The following is a 22,695-nucleotide window of genomic DNA, read 5'->3' as shown; positions in this document are numbered from 1 at the left end:
AAGACAGAGGACATGAGTTAGAGGTGCTGAAAGACCAGTGCAGCTGTGGCTGCCCCATCCCTGGAGGTGTTCAAGGCTGGGTTGGACGGGGCTTGGAGCAACCTGGACTGGGGGGAGGTGTCCCTGCCCAGGGCAGGGGGGTGGCACTGGATGAGCTTTAAAGTCCTTCCCAACCCAAACCAGGCCATGATTCTGTGTTCTGCTTTATCCACCTCCTGCAAAGTAGTAAAGAGTAGGAGTGAAAACAAACCGAACCAACCCTCAAGCAACCAGGTGGAAGAGCTGAGCACGTAGGCAGGTTATCAGACCCCAGGAACAGAAGGTCTCGAGGAATCCGGGTGCGGACAACGTAGCCACACTCCCTTAGAGTGCAAGAATTTGCCTTTGAGGTCCCAGGGCCTCTCGCCGTTTGCAGCGTCTGCTCCAACCCCGACAGTGCTGCTGGGGAGCCCCAAGGGAGCCGCCGGGCTGGGAATTCTGTTCTTTCATCGGGAAGAGCTGCCAAGATACATTCCCGCACACAGAAGTGTTGCAGCTGCCACAGAGGTAACATCCAGTGGCCAAAAGGAGGGAAGAAAGGCAAGAATGTATTTCATAATGACCTTAAAAGAATAATTAGAAGTCGATACGCAGGAACCAAGACAAGGTTAAACAGGGATGAATAAGTACTAGGTCAGGAAATTTAAGGATAGAAGATCAGAAGTAATATCCAACAGCAGAAATAGGCCCGGGAAAAAAAGCTTCAGATGAACAGCTTGTCTGTTTTGAAGGATAAAGTCTTAAACCAGGGAGACGGCTACTCTCTGGCTCCACAACACATACTAGAGACAGAACCACCCAGCCGCTCCGGAGCGGGAACGGTAGCATCAGCGGATTTAAAGTCTTTTAAAAAATATGCGGATGAAGCCTTGAGCCGTGCGACCGGGGGCCTTTCACAGGACTGGCACAACTACTAATTTGACGCAACGAAACTTTTAACGAACAGGATAGCTTGCTGTCCCTTCCCTCTATTCCTCACGTCACCACAGCCAGCTTGTACAAGAGTCGTTTTCAAAGACAGCTGCAAAATACATGTACATTTTTTTTTATTTTTTAAACCTTCACTCGTACTCGCATTCAACATTTTCTTACTTTATAGAAAAGAGCGGTAGGACAGTCTCTTAGGGCTATAAAGAAGCAAAATTACCTCGACCAGTAGCTGATAAACTAGCACTGATGAAAAGCTTTCGTGCAGCAGAGTCTGCGTCGCACACAGTGCCTGCCTGCAGCTCCCACAGGGACTAAAGTGCGTTTGACTGATGAAAATACGTTTCTGATTTGGAAAGGTAATTTCAGCTAGCCTCCTTTCACACGGGAAGTAGAACAAGAGGGTACACTGATCCATGAATTCTAACGTCAAAAATATTTTTCACGTAACATTATCACTAGAAAACAACTCGCAGCCATGACGCCAAAGCCTCCCTGCGCGGGGTTGAACATGCCTACATTCCCAGAGTCCGGCTGTGTCATTCCTGACTGCTTTCCCTTCCCAATGTGCTCAATTTACAAGCAAGAAAACTCCTCCCTTCTCTTGCTCAACAGCCAGTTCGGCAAGTTCGATTTCAGCTGTGAATCCAGCTAACTTTTCCCGGGCAGAACCACCTACAAAAGCTCTGCAGGCCAGACCCAGACTGTACCAATATCCACGCAAATTCATTATTTTTATTGATTGCACAACGTTTTATCCAACTGGAATTCCAGAAAAATAACACTGGTGACACAAACAGGGAGATAATCACATTCCCTTTAACTTTGTTAGCTTTGCAAAACAAAGCAGAGAGAGGGAAGAAAAAAAAAGAAAAAAAAAAAAAAGAGACATCTTCATGGAACAGCTCCGACACACTTTGCACAGGATAAAAATCAGGAGTTTTAAATAACAAGGAGTCTCTTTTTATGAAGTCACCTTTGCAGAGTAAAACGGCACTTCCAGGGTTTTCATCCTATCTGCCACCATCAACCAAACCAGTCCATCCCCCCCCCCATCCCCTCCAACCCTCTAGAATCAGGCAGGCTGCTGTTTGCAGAGAAAACAAGAAAAACCTGACTGAGCATGACACAGCATAGGAAACGGAGTTTTTGGTGAACTCAGGTGGTGTGTATCCAAAATTACACTGTCTACAGAAAAAGAGGCAAAACTTTAGCTGCAGTGGACAAGATCCAGCCCCTCAGTGAATATGCATAAAGACCATTAAAATATGCTTATCTATCATCTCCAAAGATGATTGTATCAAGATCACTATCCCTCCGCAGAGATTGGTACTATTGTTTTAGTAGAAAATAATCAACAATAGGTTCCCAGAACAAACAGTGTGCAGGATGAACCTACAGCTATTTCACATTGCAGCTCCATATTACATACATTTATAATATTAGAGGGCAACAGGAAGGTGCCGTTACCATCGAGGGAAAGAATTACCAGTTCCAAAAGCAATCCCTTCTCCAAGCAGACGAACTCGGGCTCAGCCGGAACAACGGGCACCGCTACTGTTAGTATGTTCTCATGCAATAGCTGCTGCGTATTAATAAATGGTAAGTTTTGCCCCCAATTCCACTCAGTTCCTTTTCCTAAATATGTTCTTTACTCATCATCTGCTTAATGAGATACACCTCAAGTACCGACTGCTTTCTCCAGCTTGGGGTTATATCCAATGATGGCAGACCACTATATGCCCATCAGTCACGTCCATGGCAGGAGGCTGTGATAAAACAAACTAATCCAGTTATTACTGCCACAACATGAGAAAGACATCAGGCTCATTTAAAAGGTGTATTTTATTTACTTACCCGTCTTGATTAGCAGGTAAAGTGATTGAAGTTTCTTTGGATGTGATAGGAGTCCTGGGCTCCTTTTTGGTACTTCGAACAATCAACTCCTCCATACGAATGAAAACACTGATAAATTTTTAAAGGGCTGAAGGAAAGAGAAAGCACTGAACAGGGAAAGTAGTGGTGAAAACAAAAGAGCTGGCGCACAAGTTGGCAGCAATTTACACTTGATGCTCAGTGCATCAAAATATTAGTATCAATGTCTCAATCATCGAAGTTCTGGTGCTGCATACACTTAGAATATAATCATATTCAAAGAAAAGTAAACAGAGACATCGCTAAATACAAAGTTTTTAAAAAAGAAATAGTGTCAGAACAAGAGTGCCACGGCGAGAAGAACACCTCTAGTATGGGTTATAAACTGCTGGAGTTGAGAGTCAAAGGACCGCGTCAGCAACCTGCCCGTCAGACGGGACACCCCGGCAGCCTCTTACTTGGTGAGGACACAGGACTCTGCAGCGAGAAGTCTCCCTCTGGATTCCCCTCTGCCAGGCTCAGATACCGAGACCCAAATCTCAGAATGGAGCCCACAATAAAAATGCAGGAGTGCCTCCGCTGAAACGACTGGAAGGGGCATAGCACAAAAACTGCAGGTAGGGGCTTGACGCAGACTAGAAGAATCTCTATTTTGTGAGAAACATTTAATTCAACACAATGAAGTACAAGAGGACAGATTTACAGAATAATAACCGTAACAGACTGTTGAAAAAGGAAAAGAATTCTCACTGGCTGCAGTACCAGGTAAGGTTCCCCAAAGCAATACCTGGTAGAGCAGCAGCAAAGTACAATTCAGTCTTCTTGCAGTACTCCAAATGAGCCGTATCAAAGAATTTTGCATTTTCAAATCTTTAAGAAAAGAGTTAATATAGTATCAATCCCTTTGGCATGGGATGTTTTTAAACCTAGTCAGATCCCTAAGCTGAACTATTCCCACAGGCTATTACTCTCCAGGCTCTCCCCCTGGGCCCTTGCTGTCGCTGCTAATCATCCTTATGCGATAAAGGCTCTGGGAGCTACTTTCTTCCCCAAGTTTTGGGATACCAACAACTTGTACAATTGGTTAGTGTAGTGGCACAATATTTAATCCACCACTTTATACTGTACTCTCAGCTGAGATGTCCACGCACGAATTATGCGACGGATACCCTAAGACTAAAATAACTTTTGCAGCTTAGTTAACACATTCTCCAAGCTATAAACTCTCATTGTCGTCCCCTCTCCCGATCCTCCCTCCTCAGATAAATCCACTTTTAGCCACAAGTTACCCCAAAATGCTCACAGACGTACTAGAAGAGACTGAGGAATCAATCAAGGTACCCATGGTGAAGCCAAATACTTATAAACACATTAAGGCAGGTTTCACATCATTTCATTTTTGGACACAAAATGCTGGTCACTTCACTGCACATGCAAATAAGAAAGATTTAATACTTAATAAAAAGCTTTAAATTCGTTTTTAGATATCAATTATAGAAAAATCAACCTTTTTCCTTTCTTGTTTTAAAAGAGGTCAGAACATTACTGCACACGAAAGCAGATGTGTAGACACACCTATTGGAATGGATCCCCTTCCCTCCACACGCACAGAAACGGAGGTCAGGGTTCTTGGCACCAGAAGAGAAAGGAGGAAGTTTTCCTCATTGTCAGTCAGAAATGAGTCATCCTTCCATTCCGAGTTGAGAAGGTCCTTCTGACCAGCTTTAAACCAAAGCAAACTATACCACAGAGTGGGTATATTTATCTTCAAACCTCTATTCGGCTATGCTCGGACATGTACGTAACTCCGTATCAAAAACGTGCACGGCAGTGCCTTCAGTGTGGCGCTGGAACTAACTAAAAAAAGAAACCGATTGCCATTGATGTAAGACCAATTCCTCAAGCGTAACTTCCCCTACCGATCGAAACCTCAGGTGGAAGAGGCACTGGCACTTTGTCTCCGAGACCACACTTCCAAGACCAATGTGGTCTTGCGAGGATAAGGAAATCCGGTGACCCAAGCTGACACACGGAATGACAATCCACAACATAAAATGACCTCCCTACAGTCGGTACAAACAGGTAGCCTACAGCAGAGTAGCCAAGGAGCGAAACATCATCTCTCTCACTTGTGTTAGAGAGAAAATTGTTTCTACGGGTCATTGTTAAAGGTACTTTGATAGAAAAGCTTAAAAATGTATCACCTATCACTGACCCACAAAAAAAAAAAAAAGGACAGGAAATTTGGTTCCTAGTATTTCCCCTCCCACCATTTTATATTCCTTTATTCCCTCCCACTTTTGCATTCCCGATTACCCTACCCCTTTTAAAAAAAAGGAAGGGGAGTAGAGTTTAGTCAAGTTCCATCTTCAAAACTACCCAGCAATTAATGAACCGTCAGCTTCTCAACGTTTCCTGAAGTGTACATCAAAACGCTCATAGGTACGGTTGGATTGTTGGTGCAATTTGCTTCGCAGACACTCTTGGCTTTGTAAATAGTTGTGCTGACCCTGCTGATAGGGTTTATACTGGGAATTCTTAGATGGAACTCCCTAAAAGAAAGAGGAAAAAAAAAACCACACCTTGTAAGTCAAGTACTTTTTTTTGTCTTTATAGCAAGCGAGCTCTTAAAACAATAAAGCCATAACATATCAACTTCTTTATCTCCTGTTTTTCACCTTCAGCAGACTGTTCTGGTCCTTTTGCTGTTGCTGGACCTTTGTAATAGACAGGAACGCAAGATATTCACTGTCCAAATAAAGCTACTGTTAGTGATGTGGTAAAACAGCAAAATATAGAGAGAGCACCCAGATATAGATGGTTTCCCCCAAAGGCCAAAGAGATTTTGTGTTACAATCAACCTTCCAGCCCGAAGGACTGCTCAACATAAATCACTCTTCCTTTTATCTGAAATACAGCTGCCACTCCAAAGGGGCTTTTCTTCTGCTAGTCATCCTAAATATTCTTCCCCCCTCCCTCCACATTCTTAATTCATGCCTCCCCGGCTCTGGAGGCTACATAACGAAGCACCCAGGGTATTGGCTAGCCTATTTCAGTGCCAGAACACTAATTGCTTTTCTTAGGCTAAAAACTTGGAATGATCAAAAATTAAAATCGGCGAGTTCTGTTTTCGTCTCACTGCGTGAGCTCCACTGACGACACACGCGGTGCTCCCGGCTAGGGTTACATCAAAGGAACGCAGCGAGGAAAAACTCGGCTTCACAGCACGGGGCACTGTCCCCATCTAGTGCAACACTCAACATTTAAGGGAACTCCCGATGGCGTATCTTCACTTGGTCTTATATATCTGTTTTTTTCTGCACTGCTACACAGTGACGATTCGTTATTCAGAGCTATTCTGGTTTACAAGACAATAAAATAAATAATAATAAAAAAATCTAGTTGCACTTTTTTTAAAAGTTCCATTGCACAAGTGAAAGTCAGACATACGCTTGAAAACATGCAGTACGTGCGCTGTGATGCTTGTAAGTGATGCACAATGTCAAGGCACATTTCTGCGCATCCTTTAGTTACTACTTTTACATAATCTTAAACTTTTCAGGTGTTTCCAGATTTCAAATATACCCATTCTTCTGTTACTTTCAGTTTACACATTCCTGCCACATGTAAAGTTTTTCAGCAATTTCCCTCTTTTGATGGTCAGGTTGCCTTTTTCTAACTTTCTTCAAATATTGTTTAAAAATATTATTTTTAAAAAATCCACAAACGCGCCCTCTAATATACACTGCAAGAAACCACATACTAAAAATGCAGAAGTGAGAGAAAAAGGCAGGTGAGGGAGAAACTGAGTCCATAAGAGGGCAGCTGTCCTTTCTGCCCACAGTGTCCTTTTACCTATTGTAGGAAGTAATAAATAAATAAATAGGGGGGAAGAAAACTGATATCACAAGACAAATTTTTAAGAACTGACAAGACAGAATCCCTCAAGCATTCACACACATGTTGTGGTTACGCATTTAGCCCATCCGACACAGACATAAGGCGAGAACACTCTATGACAATGCGAGCACTGACCAGACATCACATCCATCAAAAGAACATTTGACTTTTTCCCCGAAAGAACAGCTACCACACCCTTAAAAGTGCATGCTAAAAAGCACAGATTTGTCAATATATACTAAGATTCCTCCTGAAAACACTTCTGCCCTCCATAAAGTACACTTTAAGGTGAGAAAGGATGCTGTCTCCTTACCTGGACTATACATTCTCCATCTCCTGGTCATGGTCCTGCTCCTCCTCCTCCTCTTCCTCTTCTCCTTCTTCCTCGCCTCCTTCTTTCTCTGAAGGAGCTTCCCCATCTCTTGCTATTTCCTCTACGTGGGCAAGCATGTCGGCCATCAGGGCTTCCTCCAGCCTCTTCCGCACCTGCTGCACCAGTTCCTCTTGCTTCCTGCCCCAAATCAATGAAAACGGACATCAGTCCTCAAAGCTGCCTCTTTCGAGGGAAAGGAATCTTAAATCCCACCTCCAGGAGGCCAGGCGGACAAGCGTGGCTTTGAAAGAGACCTCTCTAAGAACTGCATTGTAAAAAAATATTGCCTGGCATTATCCTATAAGGGGAGCAACACTCTAAAAAGCTGTCCAATATCTTCTATTACAAGACCTTAGTGTTGATTGTACCACTTTTAATTCGGGCTGAAACATGTCTAATCTAGCAGCTGACTCAAGACTTTGTTTTATTTTTAGTTCCTAGTACTAATATTAAACAAGAAAAAGACAGCCCACCCTGCTCAGATTTCCAAAAATGAGACTGGAGAAAATTAAGTTTCTGATCACTTCACTCATTCTCCTTTTGAGTCGCAACCTTAAATTTTACAGCTCCTTTTCTGTCAAAGCCCTAGTAAAGAAGTGATCAACAACCTGCAGCTCACGGGACTCCTATTCCATCTCAGCCACAGGAAATCATAAAGTTATAAACAAACCCTTTTTCCTGGTCATTCATGTATAAAATCAAGCACAAAAGAAGTCATCCTGCAATTCAAAAAGATTTATCAGTCAAACAATTACTACCTTTAAATGCCGTTAATGGATGCACAGTAGCACACTTTCAGGTTAGTCTCTCTGCTATATTCGGTTCTCTATTAAGTGCTTAAAGCTGAATTTGACCAGTCTCGATTTAGCAACGCAATTCACGACTGAAAGCAAGTTATACTGAAATAAATTGCATCCTTGTTTGCTGCCACCGCAGCAGTTAGAGCTTTTCTTTGGTCCCATGCTGACATGGAATAAGGTGAGAAGAATCGAATCGCACTGTTTGGGATTTCTCCAATCTCTTCTTTGCTTAGAGGTGCATAATCAAGCAGTGCTAAGTCCCATCCCATGGACGCTACGGGATGGGGCAGAGTGGCTGGAAAGCTGCCTGGTGGAGAAGGCCCTGGGGGTGCTGGTGGACGGCCGCCTGCGTATGAGCCAGCAGTGTGCCCAGGTGGCCACGAAGGCCAACAGCATCCTGGTCCGTGTCAGCCATAGTGTGGCCAGCAGCACTGGGGCAGCGATCGTCCCCCGTACTGGGCACTGGTGAGGCCCCACCGCGAGTGCCGTGTTCAGTTTTGGGCCCCTCACGACAAGACAGACATTGAGGCACTGGAGGTGTCCAGAGAAGGGCGACGGAGCTGTGAGGGGTCTGGAGCACACGTCCTGTGAGGAGCGGCTGAGGGAGCTGGGGGGGTTCAGCCTGGAGAAGAGGAGGCCGAGGGGAGACCTTCTTGCTCCCTACAGCTCCCTGAAAGGAGGGGGTAGCGAGGGGGGGTCAGTCTGCTCCCGAGGAACAGGCGATGGGACAAGAGGAAACGGCCTCAGGTTGCGCCAGGGGAGGTTTAGGATGGAGACTGGGGAAAATTTCTTCATGGAAAGGGTTGTCAAGCACTGGAAGAGGCTGCCCAGGGCAGTGGTGGAGTCACCATCCCTGGAGGGATTTAAGAGAGGGGCAGACATGGTGCTGAGGGACGTGGGTTAGTGGTGGGTTTGGCAGTGTCAGGTTGATGGTTGGACTTGGTGATCTTAAAGGTCCCTTCCAACCCAGACGATTCTATGATTCTATACTCTACTGATAAAGAAGCATTCAAAACAATTCATTAAGCCATAGTGCTCCATCAGATATTTAAACTTGCCATTGAAAAATTAAAAAGCAGGGGTTACTGTATTACCACAAGAAACCTTGTTCCAAGACAGTAAGAGATATTTCTAGTTAATACCTAATATCTTCATCCGTCACCATAAATGCTTTGCAAAGTGGCTGTGAGGTGTTTAGCCAAACTCCGGGATTCTTCTCCACGGCTGCAGACAGCTGCCCAGTGATAGGCATAGTACTGGTGTGCAGAGCACTAGCTATAGCAGAGAGGAGTGTTTCATCAGTGCAACCAGGTCCAACCCCTGCAAGTGGGAGCAAAAGCGAAGATCAATATTGCACAAGACAAAGAACAGCAAATCAGGACAAGAGGCATTATTTAAATTTTAATGGCAAAGCACGTACTGTCATTTAGAAAGCCAACACAACACAAATCTCAGTCCTAAACACTTCTAACAGCACCTCTACAACTCCCTCCGAGGTTATTTAAAACTAGATCAATTCCTCATTCTGTTACACACCAACACACAAAAAAAAAAACCCCAACAAAACAACCACCAAACAAATTGGGAATGGAAGCTGGTTCCATTCTGCTTCTGGAAAACAAACAAACAAACAAAAGTTAAGAAGCTTTGCTTCAGTATCCCCACAGAACGAAGGGCACCAAGCCTCCCAGCCAGAGCACTAACAGTTCCTGCTGAAGCTGGGAAGATCCACAGCACCGAGGACCACTGGAGAACAAGGAGGTCCGACACACTACAGACTGGTTTCAAAATGCCACCCCTGGAGTGAAGGGCAGACTCCGATTACCTTGTAAACCTTTTGGAAGGTCCATCGTTTTCACCAGCTCCTCCGCAATGTCAAAAGCATTCAGTCCACTTAATTTCTTCTCCCAGAAGAGCTGACATCAAAGAAAGCGTTTATTGGCACAAAACAGAGAAATGGAATTGCTAACTGCACAAAGCATCTGCTTACAATCCAAAACGGGGAGGCGGCCGCTGCAGACAATTCCATATTGGATTTACTATCGCAGGGGTCTGCCGCGTCCGAGGGCAGGGAACAATCCTCATCACCAATCAGTCCCGCAACTCTGTCCTGATTTGCTGCCTAGAAAAAGACTTTATTTTCTTCCAGGGTCTGGTACTTTCACTCCTCCTGAACCAGAACAGCAAGGCAAGGCTCGCTGGCTTCCGTCTAAGTGCACATACGGTGGGACAACCTTTTTTACCCTCCCATGCCCCTCTGGCTGTCTCACATATACCACAGAAGTTAAGGGATGCAAAAATTGTATCCAAGCTCTTGCCAAGGTAAAATATTATTTTATTCCTTTCTAGGAGTTTCTCATGAGAAAAAAACATGTCTAGTCCTTTACCATATTTTGAATCACAGGTTCTCCTCAAGCTTAAGAACACGTGAATGCACAGTTTGGTACATACTATGCCTACATACACCTCCAGCCCTCAATCTACATGTATAAGGAAACTCAATTAATAGCTGGAGCACCATTGGTCTTACAAGAACGCAATTTTATCTAGGTTTTGAGAAACTAAGATTTTAACCTAAACAGTCCACACATGTTCCGTTTTCACGCCTGCCAAAATCGGAGCGCAACTGAACTTGCACGACTTTCCCAATCACCAGCTCCCAACTAGGGGAATAAGGACACTCACAGCCAAAACCCACTGGCTGGATATTCTCTAGCCTATGACTTTGAAATACACTAATTTTAAGCCAGCGCGTGATGAGACTTAGCACTGTTTTCAAATTTTGAAGAAACATCTGGAATCTGCTGACCAGAGGTTAAAATATACTGCAGAATGGTAAAATATTTTAAAGCTGTAATTTAACAGACTTTTAGATGTATAGCACAGAGAAAGACACAAGAAAGAGCAAGTTTGCCCTATTCTATGCTATATAATAGAAAATATAGCCCCTTCCAGTCCCTAAAGGGGCTCCAGGAGAGCTGGGGAAGGACTCTGGATCAGGGAGGGGAGAGATGGGATGAGGGGTGATGATTTTAAACTGGAACAGGGGAGATTGAGATGAGATCTGAGGAAGAACTTCTTGACTGTGAGGGCGGTGAGCCCCCGGCGCAGGTTGCCCCGAGAAGCTGTGGCTGCCCCATCCCTGGAGGTGTTCAAGGCCGGGTTGGACGGGGCTTGGAGCAACCTGGGCTGGGGGGAGGTGTCCCTGCCCAGGGCAGGGGGTGGCACTGGGTGAGCTTTAAGGTCCCTTCCAACCCAAACCAGTCTATGATTCTATGAAAATGAAATATATAAACCAATATGTGTATCTATATTATACATACAGTATATATCTTTTTATATATACATAAAAACCTCTAAAGGACCTTCTCAGGTAACTCCAATGTTGTCATAGCAAAGAAAAGGAGTACATGAGGAAAGCAGAAGCAGAGCCTCGGAAGCTGCATTACAAGTAGTAACGTGAGCAGCGAAATGACACAGGTCCGATGACAGACAACACCTTTGTGTACCGGGGCTGATCCCCGCTGTGTAAGAGATGGCACTCGCAAGTCAATCTGCGCTCCCCGATCAAGCTCTGCCACAACAGGGATACAAATCTCTACCCAGCTCAGAGCTTTGCCTATCAATGTCATATCTTTATAGCGTCCTCTTTTATTGTCTTAACTAGCCAAGAGGTTAATAGGAATAGCCACAACACTGTGAACACATGTGCTCTACTTCCTCAGCACACCATGCCAAAACCCTACCAACCTGGTTAAAAAAGAAAATGGTAAAAAACCCCAACCTAACAACAATCCCCCCCCCCCAAAAAAAAACAACCAACAACCACCAAACAAACCATCCAACTCCATTTCAAATAGAATCTCTCTCACACTTCAGAAAGGTAGTTTTTAAGTTTGCAGAAAAGGTTTTCAGTGTGAGAGGTAAGTAGTTTATAGGGTATTGTTAAATTTTATTCAAATCACTTTCCCTCTTGGAATGGTATATTTTAATTCCACCAGACCCGCAAGAGTTTAAAATGCACTGATAAGCGATACCGATGACGGCACCAGAGTAATGGAGCTGAACACCTGGTTTCCAAAAGGTACAAAGACGGACTCACTACAGGAGAGCATCCGCAGAATCCCGGGTGTGAGCTCCGCAGAGGCAACAGGCCACCAGCTCTGGGTAACGTTAATGGAACGAGAAGGCCTTCCAAAGGCCGCTTTAAACCGGTACATCTTATTTTACAACTTCAAAGCCACACTTGTCCTAAGCACACTTTTTGCATCCTTTCACTAAGCAAAGTTAAGCTGAAAGATTTCCTTGAGTTTTGGTGCATTCTCTTGTTTGCAAATACACGGTATGATAAGAAAAACATGTTGATTTTGTATTAATAATTACATTCCTAGTGAATTTATGACCTTATTCATACAGGTAGAGTTAACTATTAATGATAGGCGCATCTGACAAAAGGTCCATGCAGGGGGTACAATGCACACACCACATCGTATGGGGTCTGTAACGGAACAGGGATTTCTTGAAACACAGAATTCTTATACAATTGGAACATTTGACAATGATTCTACTTACAATGCAAATGTCCCCTGAAGTGGTTACAATGTCTGTCTAAATTTGTAGGTAATACTTAATTTCAGCATTAAGGAAATGAAGGCTCAACTAAAGCAGAATTGTAATCTATAACAGGTTGGAGCCTAGTTATAAAACACAGTGCAGACGGCATATTAACTATATACTGGAAATGGGGTTTGTTCTGATTTTAAAACCTGGGAGCACTGTAAGCTATTGTTTCTGAAATATCAGAGACTTCAAGGAAATAGGGTTTGTTCTGATTTTAAAACCTGGGAGCACTGTAAGTTATTGATTCTGAAATATCAGAGACTTCAAATCGCCAGGGACTATTTGTTCAGCATCACAAAATTAAAGCGATTTATTTTGGGACCCTCCCCAGCAGCAAAACCAGGAGTTTCTTAGTTCTGGAGAAGAAGGTACTCAGCCGTGAGCGTTACCTGCCGGGGCTGGTCCACAGCTTTCTGAGGATCACTCTTCACCTTGTTGCTGGGATGGTTTGTGATCTTTGTGACAGGTTGTTTGAATATGGAGGCCGTCTGTCTGACGGGCAGTGCTGTGTTCAAATCAGGCTTGCCCTAAAAATTTCAAACAAAAGGAGGGTGAAACCCACAAAAAAAAATTAATTTGCTTAAATGCTACTACAGCCATAAAGATGTGCAGCAGGGAAAAGGAAGAGTTCATGGACTAGAAAACTTGTCTGATGTCAACCTGTTTGAGTCAGACTGCTAAAAGTGCATAGCTATGTTCAAACCTTTTCTTAGACTTATCAAAATTAAAGTGTTTTCCACTTTTACCACATTCTACTTAACATAGAACCTCCCCTCATTCAAGTTGATACACATTGGTTTTATCCCACTTTTGACAGAAGTCAGGAGTCAGAACACTGAGTTTGCACTTTGGCAAGCCGCCTGTACATCACTAAAACAGAAGATTTCGACACAATGTTTGTAATAATTAGAAAAATTATGAAGTGGAATTTAGAGACTGTTTTGTGAATCCAGAAACCATTTTAAACCGTTCTGTTTAAATCCAGTTGTGGAAGCCAATACACAAATCAATGCAGCTAGAACCTCCATCACTTTTTTTACTTTCGATTCTTAACAAAACTCAGTTTTTAAACAGCGCTCTTAACAATCCAGTTTTCACTACATGACTGCATTTTATGTTAATGGAAACATAGGAAGACCGTTTCTCCTTCCCAAGATCTAACGTGCAAGCCTTGAAATGGCTGTAGGACATACTTTGTTCTTGAGGATGTAGACACCGCAGCTGCTTAACATATTTATTCATGAGATGTAGAAAAGATGTATTCAGGACAAATATAATTTCAGATCACCTGTGTGATAATTCATTTATAAGCCAATTCATACATTTATTGAAAAGTTCGGGCAGAAATTTCATCCCTGGAGGTGTTCAAGGCCGGGTTGGATGGGGCTTGAAGCAACCTGGGCTGGGGGGAGGTGTCCCTGCCCAGGGCAGGGGGGTGGCACTGGGTGAGCTATAACGTCCCTTCCAACACAAATCATTCTATGATTCTATGAATTGTTAGCCTGTGAGACGTGTGTTAGCCGCTGGTCTCTGCAGCAAGGCACGTTTCTTTTAAAATACCACTACAGCACCTAGCGCTAAGTAAACGTTCCAATCACTCCCGATGATGATGATTCTTGACTGGTTGACATACTTAGAAAGTAAGCATTACGCTATTTTCCACATTTAATGTTTAGGTGCATAGACATAAGCTTTTGGGTTCCGAGAAAGCTTTTAGCATCCGATGAAGATAGTTAAGAATTACTTGAGGCAATCTATGCAGCCAGACAGCACACCAACATCACTGTAACCTTGACTAAACCTTAACAATCAAAATTACCGGGTGCCAAACACACACTCTTTTATTTTGTTCTACAAATAGGCCTTGCCATCCTCTTGTCCCTTCAGCTTTTTGCCCAAAATGTATCCCCTCCTTAGATCAGTTCCAAAGCCGAGACATCAGCATGGCCCACCGATAGCCCCAGCCATCCCTGCTGCCCCACACCACTGCTCCCTCCTCCCCCAGACCGAATGCTGGAGCAGAGCGGAGCTGCTGCACAGCCACAGGACTCAGCTGGAGATGTGGGGCTCCGGAGGAGATCGTGCCGGAGAAGGCGATCTTGCACTCCAGGGAGGGGAAGAGAGAAAGATGCCAGCTCTCCCTCCAGCCCTTCCGTACACAAGATTTAGCAGTACCACAATGTTCTTCCATGGCATCAGCACCCTGGAAGAATCGGTGAACCGCAGTATCTGTCCAACACCCCATAACAGAGACGTTGCTATCTCATACAACTCCAGTTTCTCACACTAATTGCAAATTCCTTAATTTTCACACTAATACAGCCATTGCTGTGCAAGGGAGTTTGGCTGGTCCAACCACAGACAGAAAGGGGAAAGCTGCCACTGCACTTAGTCTTACTTTGGCTTGGTTGGAACAGTCGTAGCGCATCCTCTGTCTGTTCTTGTTCATTTTATTCATCAACATTTTTCCTGTGCGGAAGTCGAAAGTGCTCAGGTCCATCGAGCTCCCCAGGTAGCGTGCCAGCTGGGGCTTGCTTCGGAACTTTTTACCACTTGGGCTGAAAAAACAAACAAAAAAAAACAAAAAAAAAAAAACCACAGAAAAGAAACAAGGAGGGAAATTAAAACCCTCTGGACTTCAATACCAGCACCCGCCGCAAGTCAGGAGAGGGAAGTTTTATTTCCTTCATGAAAAAAAAAAAGTTGTGCTGAACCTCCTAGAATGAAGCTCACATTAAAGTCTAACGGACGTTATTGCTTTCATATCAACTCCTCATGATTACTGTGGAAGAGACAAATTAAGTACAGATCGCGTTAAAATGTTTTTATATGTAAAGAGGAAGATTCAGACCAGGTATAAATGAACATAGCGTAATTCACACCATGACTGACATGGGAGATACCAGCATAGATTTATTTATCACTTGTCTCAAATAATAAATGCCCATTTTCAAGCATAATTTCTTCTCCCAGGAGTGTTATGTTTGACCAGCACCACAAACATCTCACCAGATTCCTTCTCCCCCACCCTGAATAGCACATTCAGGTTTGATTACACCTTTTTGGTAGCATTCTGAACACTTCACTTTAGGATTACACAGTAGCAAGGAGAAAGAACAGAAGTTAACTGCTGACAAGCTGCAAAGCAAAGAATTAAAAAGCTTAAGTGATGCGAAAATAAAGGTAAAAACTTTGGAAAACTTTCCATTAGTGGCAAAACAGAAGAGATTTCTTTCACGTGAAACACCTGGTTTCACATGAAAGACTACAACCTGGCAAGCAGGCACAAAGTACTCCAACTCCTCACTGTTGTTTGGGTTTTTTTTTTTTTTTTTACTTTAAATACCTTTTTCACTACTACAAAACACTGCTCCGTAAGATCTTTTATTTTTATGCAAAAAATATGCCAATGTGTTATGACTGCAGTGTAGAACTATATAGACAATAACCCAAAGTATCCTTCACGTTCTCATTTAGCATCATAACAACACCTCTTTATTACCTTAATTCCTCTCATTTCTGGTTTTCTGCATCTTGCAACTTGCATATTCAATCTTAGTACCCATCTGGCAGAAGCTCGCTCCACAAACATCTATCGTGCTAAACACAGGTTCGTTGGGTGAAAGGCATCTTAAGATCAAAAATGCCAGTTAACACCTCCCCCCAATTTATCCATTTTCTTCTTTTATAGAGCAATCAGTAGTGTTAGAACATTTTTTTCAGCCATATTGCATGGAAGTGGGGTGATGTCCTCCCTCGCCCACAAACACCCTCCGCTCTTGATCTGCCAAGGATCTCATGCAGAAGACGTAAGGTCACATCCCAGTGAGACCTCACCAATACGTAGTGATGGCACCCATGAGTTCAACAACTCAAAGCAACTTCACAACATCCAAGCGTTGAGCTTGAGATGACGAGAAGCATTACCTACGTATTAGAGTCCCAGTTTTTAATACTGAGGAGAGAAGTGGTATCAATGCAACTCGTTCCTGCTGGAGATAAATCAACACCAAGGAGGTTCAAATGCTCTCTGAGGACTGCTGAAGCTCTGTAATTAAGGTTACCTTCTGTTATTCCTGAAGCCCGGAATGCAAGCTGCTTGTTGCAAGGTTTTTACTTGAAGGCCAAGAATAATTTGAAATAATAAAGTTGTCAGAGGACAAAAGGAAAGAATACTACTATTTCAGTTAAAACATTTCGGCACAGACCCCGCTCTGCCACAGTGGTGGTGTTCACACTGGTAAGATCTAACAACCTCTCCGGGGCCTTCTCAAAGAAAAAAAGCCTCTTTTCATCACGTTATCTGTTTCCCTGAAGCCTTTATTAGGGGAAAGGTCTGAAAAAAATAGCATAAGCATAGAATATCTAGTATGGGACAGTGGCAAACCAGTTAGTCCAAGTCAGACTGTGTGTGCAAAAAAATAGATAAAGAACCAAAATATTAAAAACTCTACAAAAACTGAGAGACGAGGTTAATATGAATTATACTAAAACTGAAATATGGAAAAAGTCTTTCAAAGGACTTAAAACCAAAAGGTTTTGGTCATCCCTCACACAGCATCTGCTTAGGAAGCTCCTGGCCCCGACTGCTCCCAAGCTGCTTATCCTGCCCCATGTCTACTTCCCACCACCACCACTGCTCCGGCATGAAAGCGCCCAGGCAAATGCAGTTAACCAGATGGGGAAAAGAATCCCCCTTTAGAGGGCAGGGAGAAGAGGAGGAGGGTGGTGAGGCACTGGCGCAGGTCGCTCAGAGAAGCTGTGGCTGCCCCATCCGCGGAGGTGGTCAAGGCCATGTTGGACAGGGCTTGGAGCAACCTGGGCTAGGGGGAGGTGTCCCTGCCCAGGGCAGGGGGGTGGCACTGGATGAGCTTTAAGGTCTCTTCCAACCTAAACCAGTCTATGACTCTATGAAACACTTTATCACTGGTTATTCCTCAGCCGGACCAGTGGACTATGGAGCTGCACAAATGCTCAGGACAGAAGATGACATAGAGAGCAGGAATAAGCAGACAGGAACAAAGACTGGGTCCAGACTCAAATCTGAAACCACTTTTTAAAAATATAAAGGGAGTTATACGCCTCAATCCAGAAAGAGGAATAACCAAGTCCAGCAGCTTTTAGGCCACAGCCATCACTGCTGTCAGTGAAGCCAAGAAGAGAAACTCCTATTATGTGAAGAATATGACACCTCTTCCTCTTCCAAGATCCGCACCTCCAATTTACAGTTTAGTGTCTTAATAATTGTAAAAATAATACATGACAGTGAATTGTGCACTTAGAAGCACAGCATAACTTCCAGAACAACAGATAGACACACTCAGACACAGTATTTTAAATGAACATCGCCCTTCAGCTTTTTTGCTTAGTATCTGTTGTAGTAAATTTGCAATGGGTCTGAAAAATTGCTCAAAGTCCGCATACATCCAAAAAAAAAGAACCCACCTGAAATGACTCAGAGTCCTGTCTCTTCCCGGGGAAGCTTGGCCCAAAGGAAAAGCACTGAAAAGTTCAGAAGAAAAACTTTTATTCTGATTATGTCTTGAAAAAGGCAATACTCTAGCAAGACTCTCTGAAGCAACAGCAGACCGGGGAACAAAGCTACAACTCACAAAGCCGACAGTAAACTTGCTTGGTAAATACAAACAGAAAGAAGTGGCTGGTGTGCTCTGGAGCTCCTGGTGTCCCCTGACAGGAGCATACTTGGTAGGACACAGCCACTGAGGGCACCTACAGACACCTAAGAGAGTCAAGGGGGGGGGGGGAGGGAACAAAAAAAGAAAAAGGAAAAAAAAAAAAAAAAAAGCAGCCAAAGCCCTACAAAACTTCAGCAGTGATATTGCTTGTTGCATGTCACAAGGCACAAAAACAGTAAACCAGCATTTATGAAGTCTGAACGCTGTTAAAATGCTTGTGTGCCCTTAAAATGTCATGAAATTTATCTCCTTCCACTCCAGAGGAAGAGCTTTGCTCTGCACTCCTGTTTCTGACACACAAAGACTGAAGAGACCCAGAAAAGAGACATCTTGGTGCAAAGCTGAAAAACCCAATCTCTTCTAAAGAATACTGATGCTGCGAGTGCGCTGTACTCAGCTCCCGAATTAAAGTCTTTCACACTTCAGGTTACGAAAAGCAAAGCAACCGCAAAGTTGCAAGCGATTTTACATGCTCATCCATCAAAAGCTCCAACGCATTATGTGTTTGCGCAGCCCGGCCTCGGCACTAACAAAACGAACCCGGCGCGGACGGAGGGGTGGTACGAGCAAACCCAAGCCACCCTCGCTTGTTATTCAGAGTTTTCGGGCGTGGATTAAGCCGAATGCTGGCAGCCTATTGAAGGGCCAAGCGCTGCCAGGTGCCCGCTGCTCTCCATGTGCAGCTCACCCTTTGTTTCCTGCCTTATATTCTTAAGGAGAGAGCGACTGCAAGCCCAGGCCCTCCTCCCTCGTTACACGAGTCTCCTCCCCTCCGCTCTCCCCATTTAGCCTACGCAGGATCTGCACAACTTGGAAAGCGAGGGACAAAAGACAGAAAAAAAAACCCACCAAAACCCAAACCTGAACAAACCCAGGCGTTGCCTGCATTTTGAAGAAATGGAGACAGGAATAACCTAGGTTAAAAGGGTGATCAATAGCATATGCCCAAAGCTTCGTTTCCTCGCTGGTGGGGGGGATGGGGATAACGTGAAAGGTTTATCCTTCTCCATTGCAATCGCGCTCCCTCCTGCGCAGAGCTGGGGAGTCACAGCCCACCCCAGCTGCACTGCTCCAGGCACAGGCCAGGGGTCCTTGGGGTGCTGCACACCCCCCGACACTGCTCCCTAGGGAGAGACGCGTGCCCTGGGACACCTCACATGCTGCCACCGTTAGTCCTCGCCTCTGACAGCATCTTCATGTTATCCCCGGCTGCAGCATCTGCACCCAGTCCCGCCTCGGTGCTCCCACACTCGCTCACACCGGGTAAGCGCAGAGATACCCACAGCGTTCACCAGCACCGGTGTGTGAACAAGCAAGACCAGGGGACTCCTCCAGCTGCCATAACCCACCCCACGTCATCACACCTCCACACAGCAGCATCTCCTCTTCCCTCCGTAACTGGTACCAGCCTTGGGGGACCGAGCTGGCCCGTGCCACCGCAGCTGGCCCAAGCAGTATCTACGTGCCAGCCGCAGGGCGTAAGGGATGCTCCCTGCCCCGCAGGGCAATGGGGTTGTCTTTGTTGGGCTCCAACCACAAAAAAAAAACCAACCCGAAAAAAAACCAACCCAAACTCAACCCCCCCCAACTTTGATACACACAAAATCCCTCAAATTTCCAGAAGCACCCCACCACTAAACAAGAACCTGAGTGGCAGTCCCACAACAGCCCAAATATAACCAGTCATTTTTGTAAGGCTCATCTCAAGCATCATGAGAGTTGCACTGGACAAGCTCTGGGTAAAACAAAACAACCGAGAAAGAGCATTCTCCTCCACAATTTTTTTTGGGGGAAAAAAAAAAAGTATACAGACCAAAATATACTTGGGGAGGTGTGTTAAAAACGTTTTCTTCAACTTTTTACATAGGTGCTGCATAGGTGAGAAATTCACAAAAAAATAAGCTTCACCCAAGAGATCTGTTAAGTTTCCCAGAACGGCAATGTCAGCAAGTTGAAGCAGAGACAAGCAGCGATCCCAAACTTCTCAAACATTTGGTCATCACACCTTCAGCAGAAAAATACAGAAAAGCCACACAAAGCAGCACTAAATTCTCCTCCCCCTAGGCGAGACCACAGAGTTTGAAGAGAGCCTTTGTAGCCAAAACTCTCTGAAAGGCAACGCGCCACTTTCACAAAATCCCCGATACGCTTCCCTTCCTGAAATCCTGCATCCCTGCACCTCTCCAGCTCGCTCTGATTTGGCCCACAAGTCCTACCACATCGGCCAGACAACCTTTTGGGTTTCCCAACTCTTGAGCCACAGGCAGACAAGAGAATGCAGTCCGGTTAAAAAAATTCTGCACAATCAACAGTTGGTAAGCGCAAAGTTATAGGACTCTTAAAAAATCTGCCCAGGGACTTACACCTCGAGGAGGGTTTAATTTCCAGCGAGCAACCAGCTCGCAAAGACTCACATCTGATGGGCTGAAGATACTCAGCGCAACCTATTTGTCTTGTCGCCCAAAGCAGAACTCGTATTTGACAGAAACCTTCATGAAGAAAGCATGTGCTGCTAGTGCTCAGGGTTACAAAAGGAAACCTCCAAATAGAAAGCGCATTAGCCCTAAACAACGGTTGGGAAAAGCAGTAACTGCCACTCCGCCGCTGATCACCTCAGCTCAGTGTTCAGTCTCAAGGCTGGTGATCGCACCGGAGAGCGCTTGTTTCCAAACCATGCGTGCAATTTCCCACAAACACGAACTGCATCTGTACGTTCAGGGTAGCCGAACAAAAAAAAAAAAAAAAAAAAAAAATCACCCAGGTAAGCAACAGGTAGAAATGGCAGAGGTGTTAATAAACTGCCACACATGTATTTTCTACTCTGAGGTAATGCAAAATGCAACAGTAACCAAAAATTAGCGCAGCAGAGCCCTACTGTACCTTTGATCTCGGTCCAAATTGATATAAAGGGAAAATCCATTATAACTTAGGAATAAAAATATGCTACTTAATCCTCTCTCCACCCCTCTTTTTTAAGCTCAGCTCTGAGACCGCAACTTTACAAATAAAATAAGTTCTTGGAAAAAAAACTGGAATCTTTTAATCTCGCAGCTGCGCCTCCTCTAAGCTGCCGCCGGTGGTCTTTCCTTCTCCCCGCAAACTCCAAGCCGCGGCGGTGGAGCCGGTGGCGTCCAGCTTTACGCTCCCGAGGATGATATCTGCTGGTTCGCTCACCGCCCAGCCCTACGTGCTTTTCTCACAGCTGTAATCTGATAATATATATTTAAAAAAAAAAAAAAAAAAAAGTAATAAATAAATGAAACCTAACACGTGCAGGAGTTGATTGCACGCATTTCGCCGACAAGCAAGGCCAGCTAAGGACACCTGGGGTAACTTCTGCTTATGCTCTTCTCCGGCTCCTGAGGGACCCCAGTTTCGCACAGCGGCTCATGGGGGTGGGCAGGAGGGATCCATACGGCCCATATGGGCCACCTACGGCTGTATGAGACGTCGGTACCCGTAGGAATCCTGCGGGCAGCTCGAGCAGCTCTGCGGCCGCACGTTTCCCTCCCCAGGGATGAGGCACCCCCCGGGCTCTCCCCTACCGCAGCGCCATGGCCGTGTCTGGAGAAAGCCCCAAATTTCCCCCATACGCTGGCAGAGCCCCAGGCAGGCGGGAGGGCGGCCACGCTCACCGCTCCTTCGCAAACACCCGCTTTCTGTCACGTTACAATAAAATAAAATGAAAAAAAAAAAAAAATTAAAATACTGTATTTCCTAAAGCATGAGCCGCTCTGAAGGGGGCCCCGAAAGGCACTGCGCCCCTTCCCCGCTGCTCATCGCCTCAGGCCGCTGTCAGAACCACCACCACCACCACCACCACCACCCCCTCCACAGCCCCCACCGCGCGTCCACCTGTGGGGACGCACAGACGGACGCACAGACGGGGCCGCCGCCTCCCACCGGGCGGGCGTCTCCTCCCGGTCCCCCCCTACCCCTCCACCGCCCCCCGGGGCCCGGGTCTGGGGGTGCCGCGGCCCGGCCGAGCGCTCCCACCTCTTCCGCTCCATGGCGGCCCGGCCCGGCCCGCGGCCGCTCCCGCCTGCCTCCGCCGGCTCTTCCCGCTCTCCTCCCGCCGACGGCTGTTCCGCGATCCGCCCGCACCCCCCCACCCCCACCCCTCCCCGCCGCCCCCGGGAGGCGGCGCTGGAGCCGCGGCTCGTCCCGGTCACGGTCCTGCTCCCGGTCCCGCTCCCGCCCGCCGGGCCCTGACGCCGCTCTGCCGCGGCCCTCCCGCCGCCGCCGCCGCCGCCGCCTCCTCCTCCTCCTCCCGCCTCCTCCACACTCCGCTCCGCGCTCCGCCCGCCCCTTCCACCGCTCCGCCTCTCGGCCTTCCCGCCGCGCATGGATTCCTCCGCCCGCGCACGCCGCGGCATATAGTCCCTCCCCACCGGCGAGAAGCCGGTTCCGATCTCCCCCCCCCGCCGCGGAGCTGCTCCCCTCCATCCCTCCTGCCCCCCCCCCT

At 45.8% G+C, this 22,695-nt stretch overlaps 1 protein-coding gene across 4 annotated transcripts; it reads right to left on the bottom strand.

Moving 5' to 3' along the window:
• Positions 1 to 3,498: 3,498 nt before the first annotated feature.
• MBD3 (methyl-CpG binding domain protein 3) lies at positions 3,499 to 22,316 on the bottom strand. 4 transcript variants are annotated; one of them, XM_082495220.1, is made up of 8 exons: positions 22,227 to 22,302; positions 17,980 to 18,036; positions 14,933 to 15,092; positions 12,924 to 13,061; positions 9,740 to 9,830; positions 9,057 to 9,234; positions 7,055 to 7,252; positions 3,499 to 5,393 (listed from the first exon to the last, which is right to left on the bottom strand). In XM_082495220.1, the coding sequence occupies exons 1-7, from the start codon at positions 22,238 to 22,240 to the stop codon at positions 7,060 to 7,062; spliced, it is 831 nt and encodes a 276-aa protein (XP_082351346.1). In that variant the 5' UTR covers positions 22,241 to 22,302; the 3' UTR covers positions 3,499 to 5,393; positions 7,055 to 7,059. The 4 variants fall into 4 exon arrangements, with proteins under 4 accessions (XP_082351346.1, XP_082351349.1, XP_082351348.1 ...); XM_082495223.1 differs by lacking the exon at positions 22,227 to 22,302 and adding an exon at positions 21,111 to 21,178; XM_082495222.1 differs by lacking the exon at positions 22,227 to 22,302 and adding an exon at positions 20,843 to 20,969.
• Between the last annotated feature and the right edge of the window lie 379 nt (positions 22,317 to 22,695).

The sequence above is a fragment of the Vanellus vanellus genome (genome assembly GCF_965231255.1).
Source record: "Vanellus vanellus genome assembly, chromosome: 25".
Taxonomy (NCBI): domain Eukaryota; kingdom Metazoa; phylum Chordata; class Aves; order Charadriiformes; family Charadriidae; genus Vanellus; species Vanellus vanellus.
This window is presented reverse-complemented; position numbering and strand designations above follow the sequence as displayed.

Coding starts and splice junctions, on each gene's coding strand:
- MBD3 (XM_082495220.1), bottom strand. Junction 15,093..17,979: donor AGGACTCTGAGTCATTTCAG/GTGGGTTCTTTT, acceptor TTGTTTTTTCAG/CCCAAGTGGTAAAAAGTTCC. Junction 9,831..12,923: donor CTGTGGACCAGCCCCGGCAG/GTAACGCTCACG, acceptor CTTTGATGTCAG/CTCTTCTGGGAGAAGAAATT.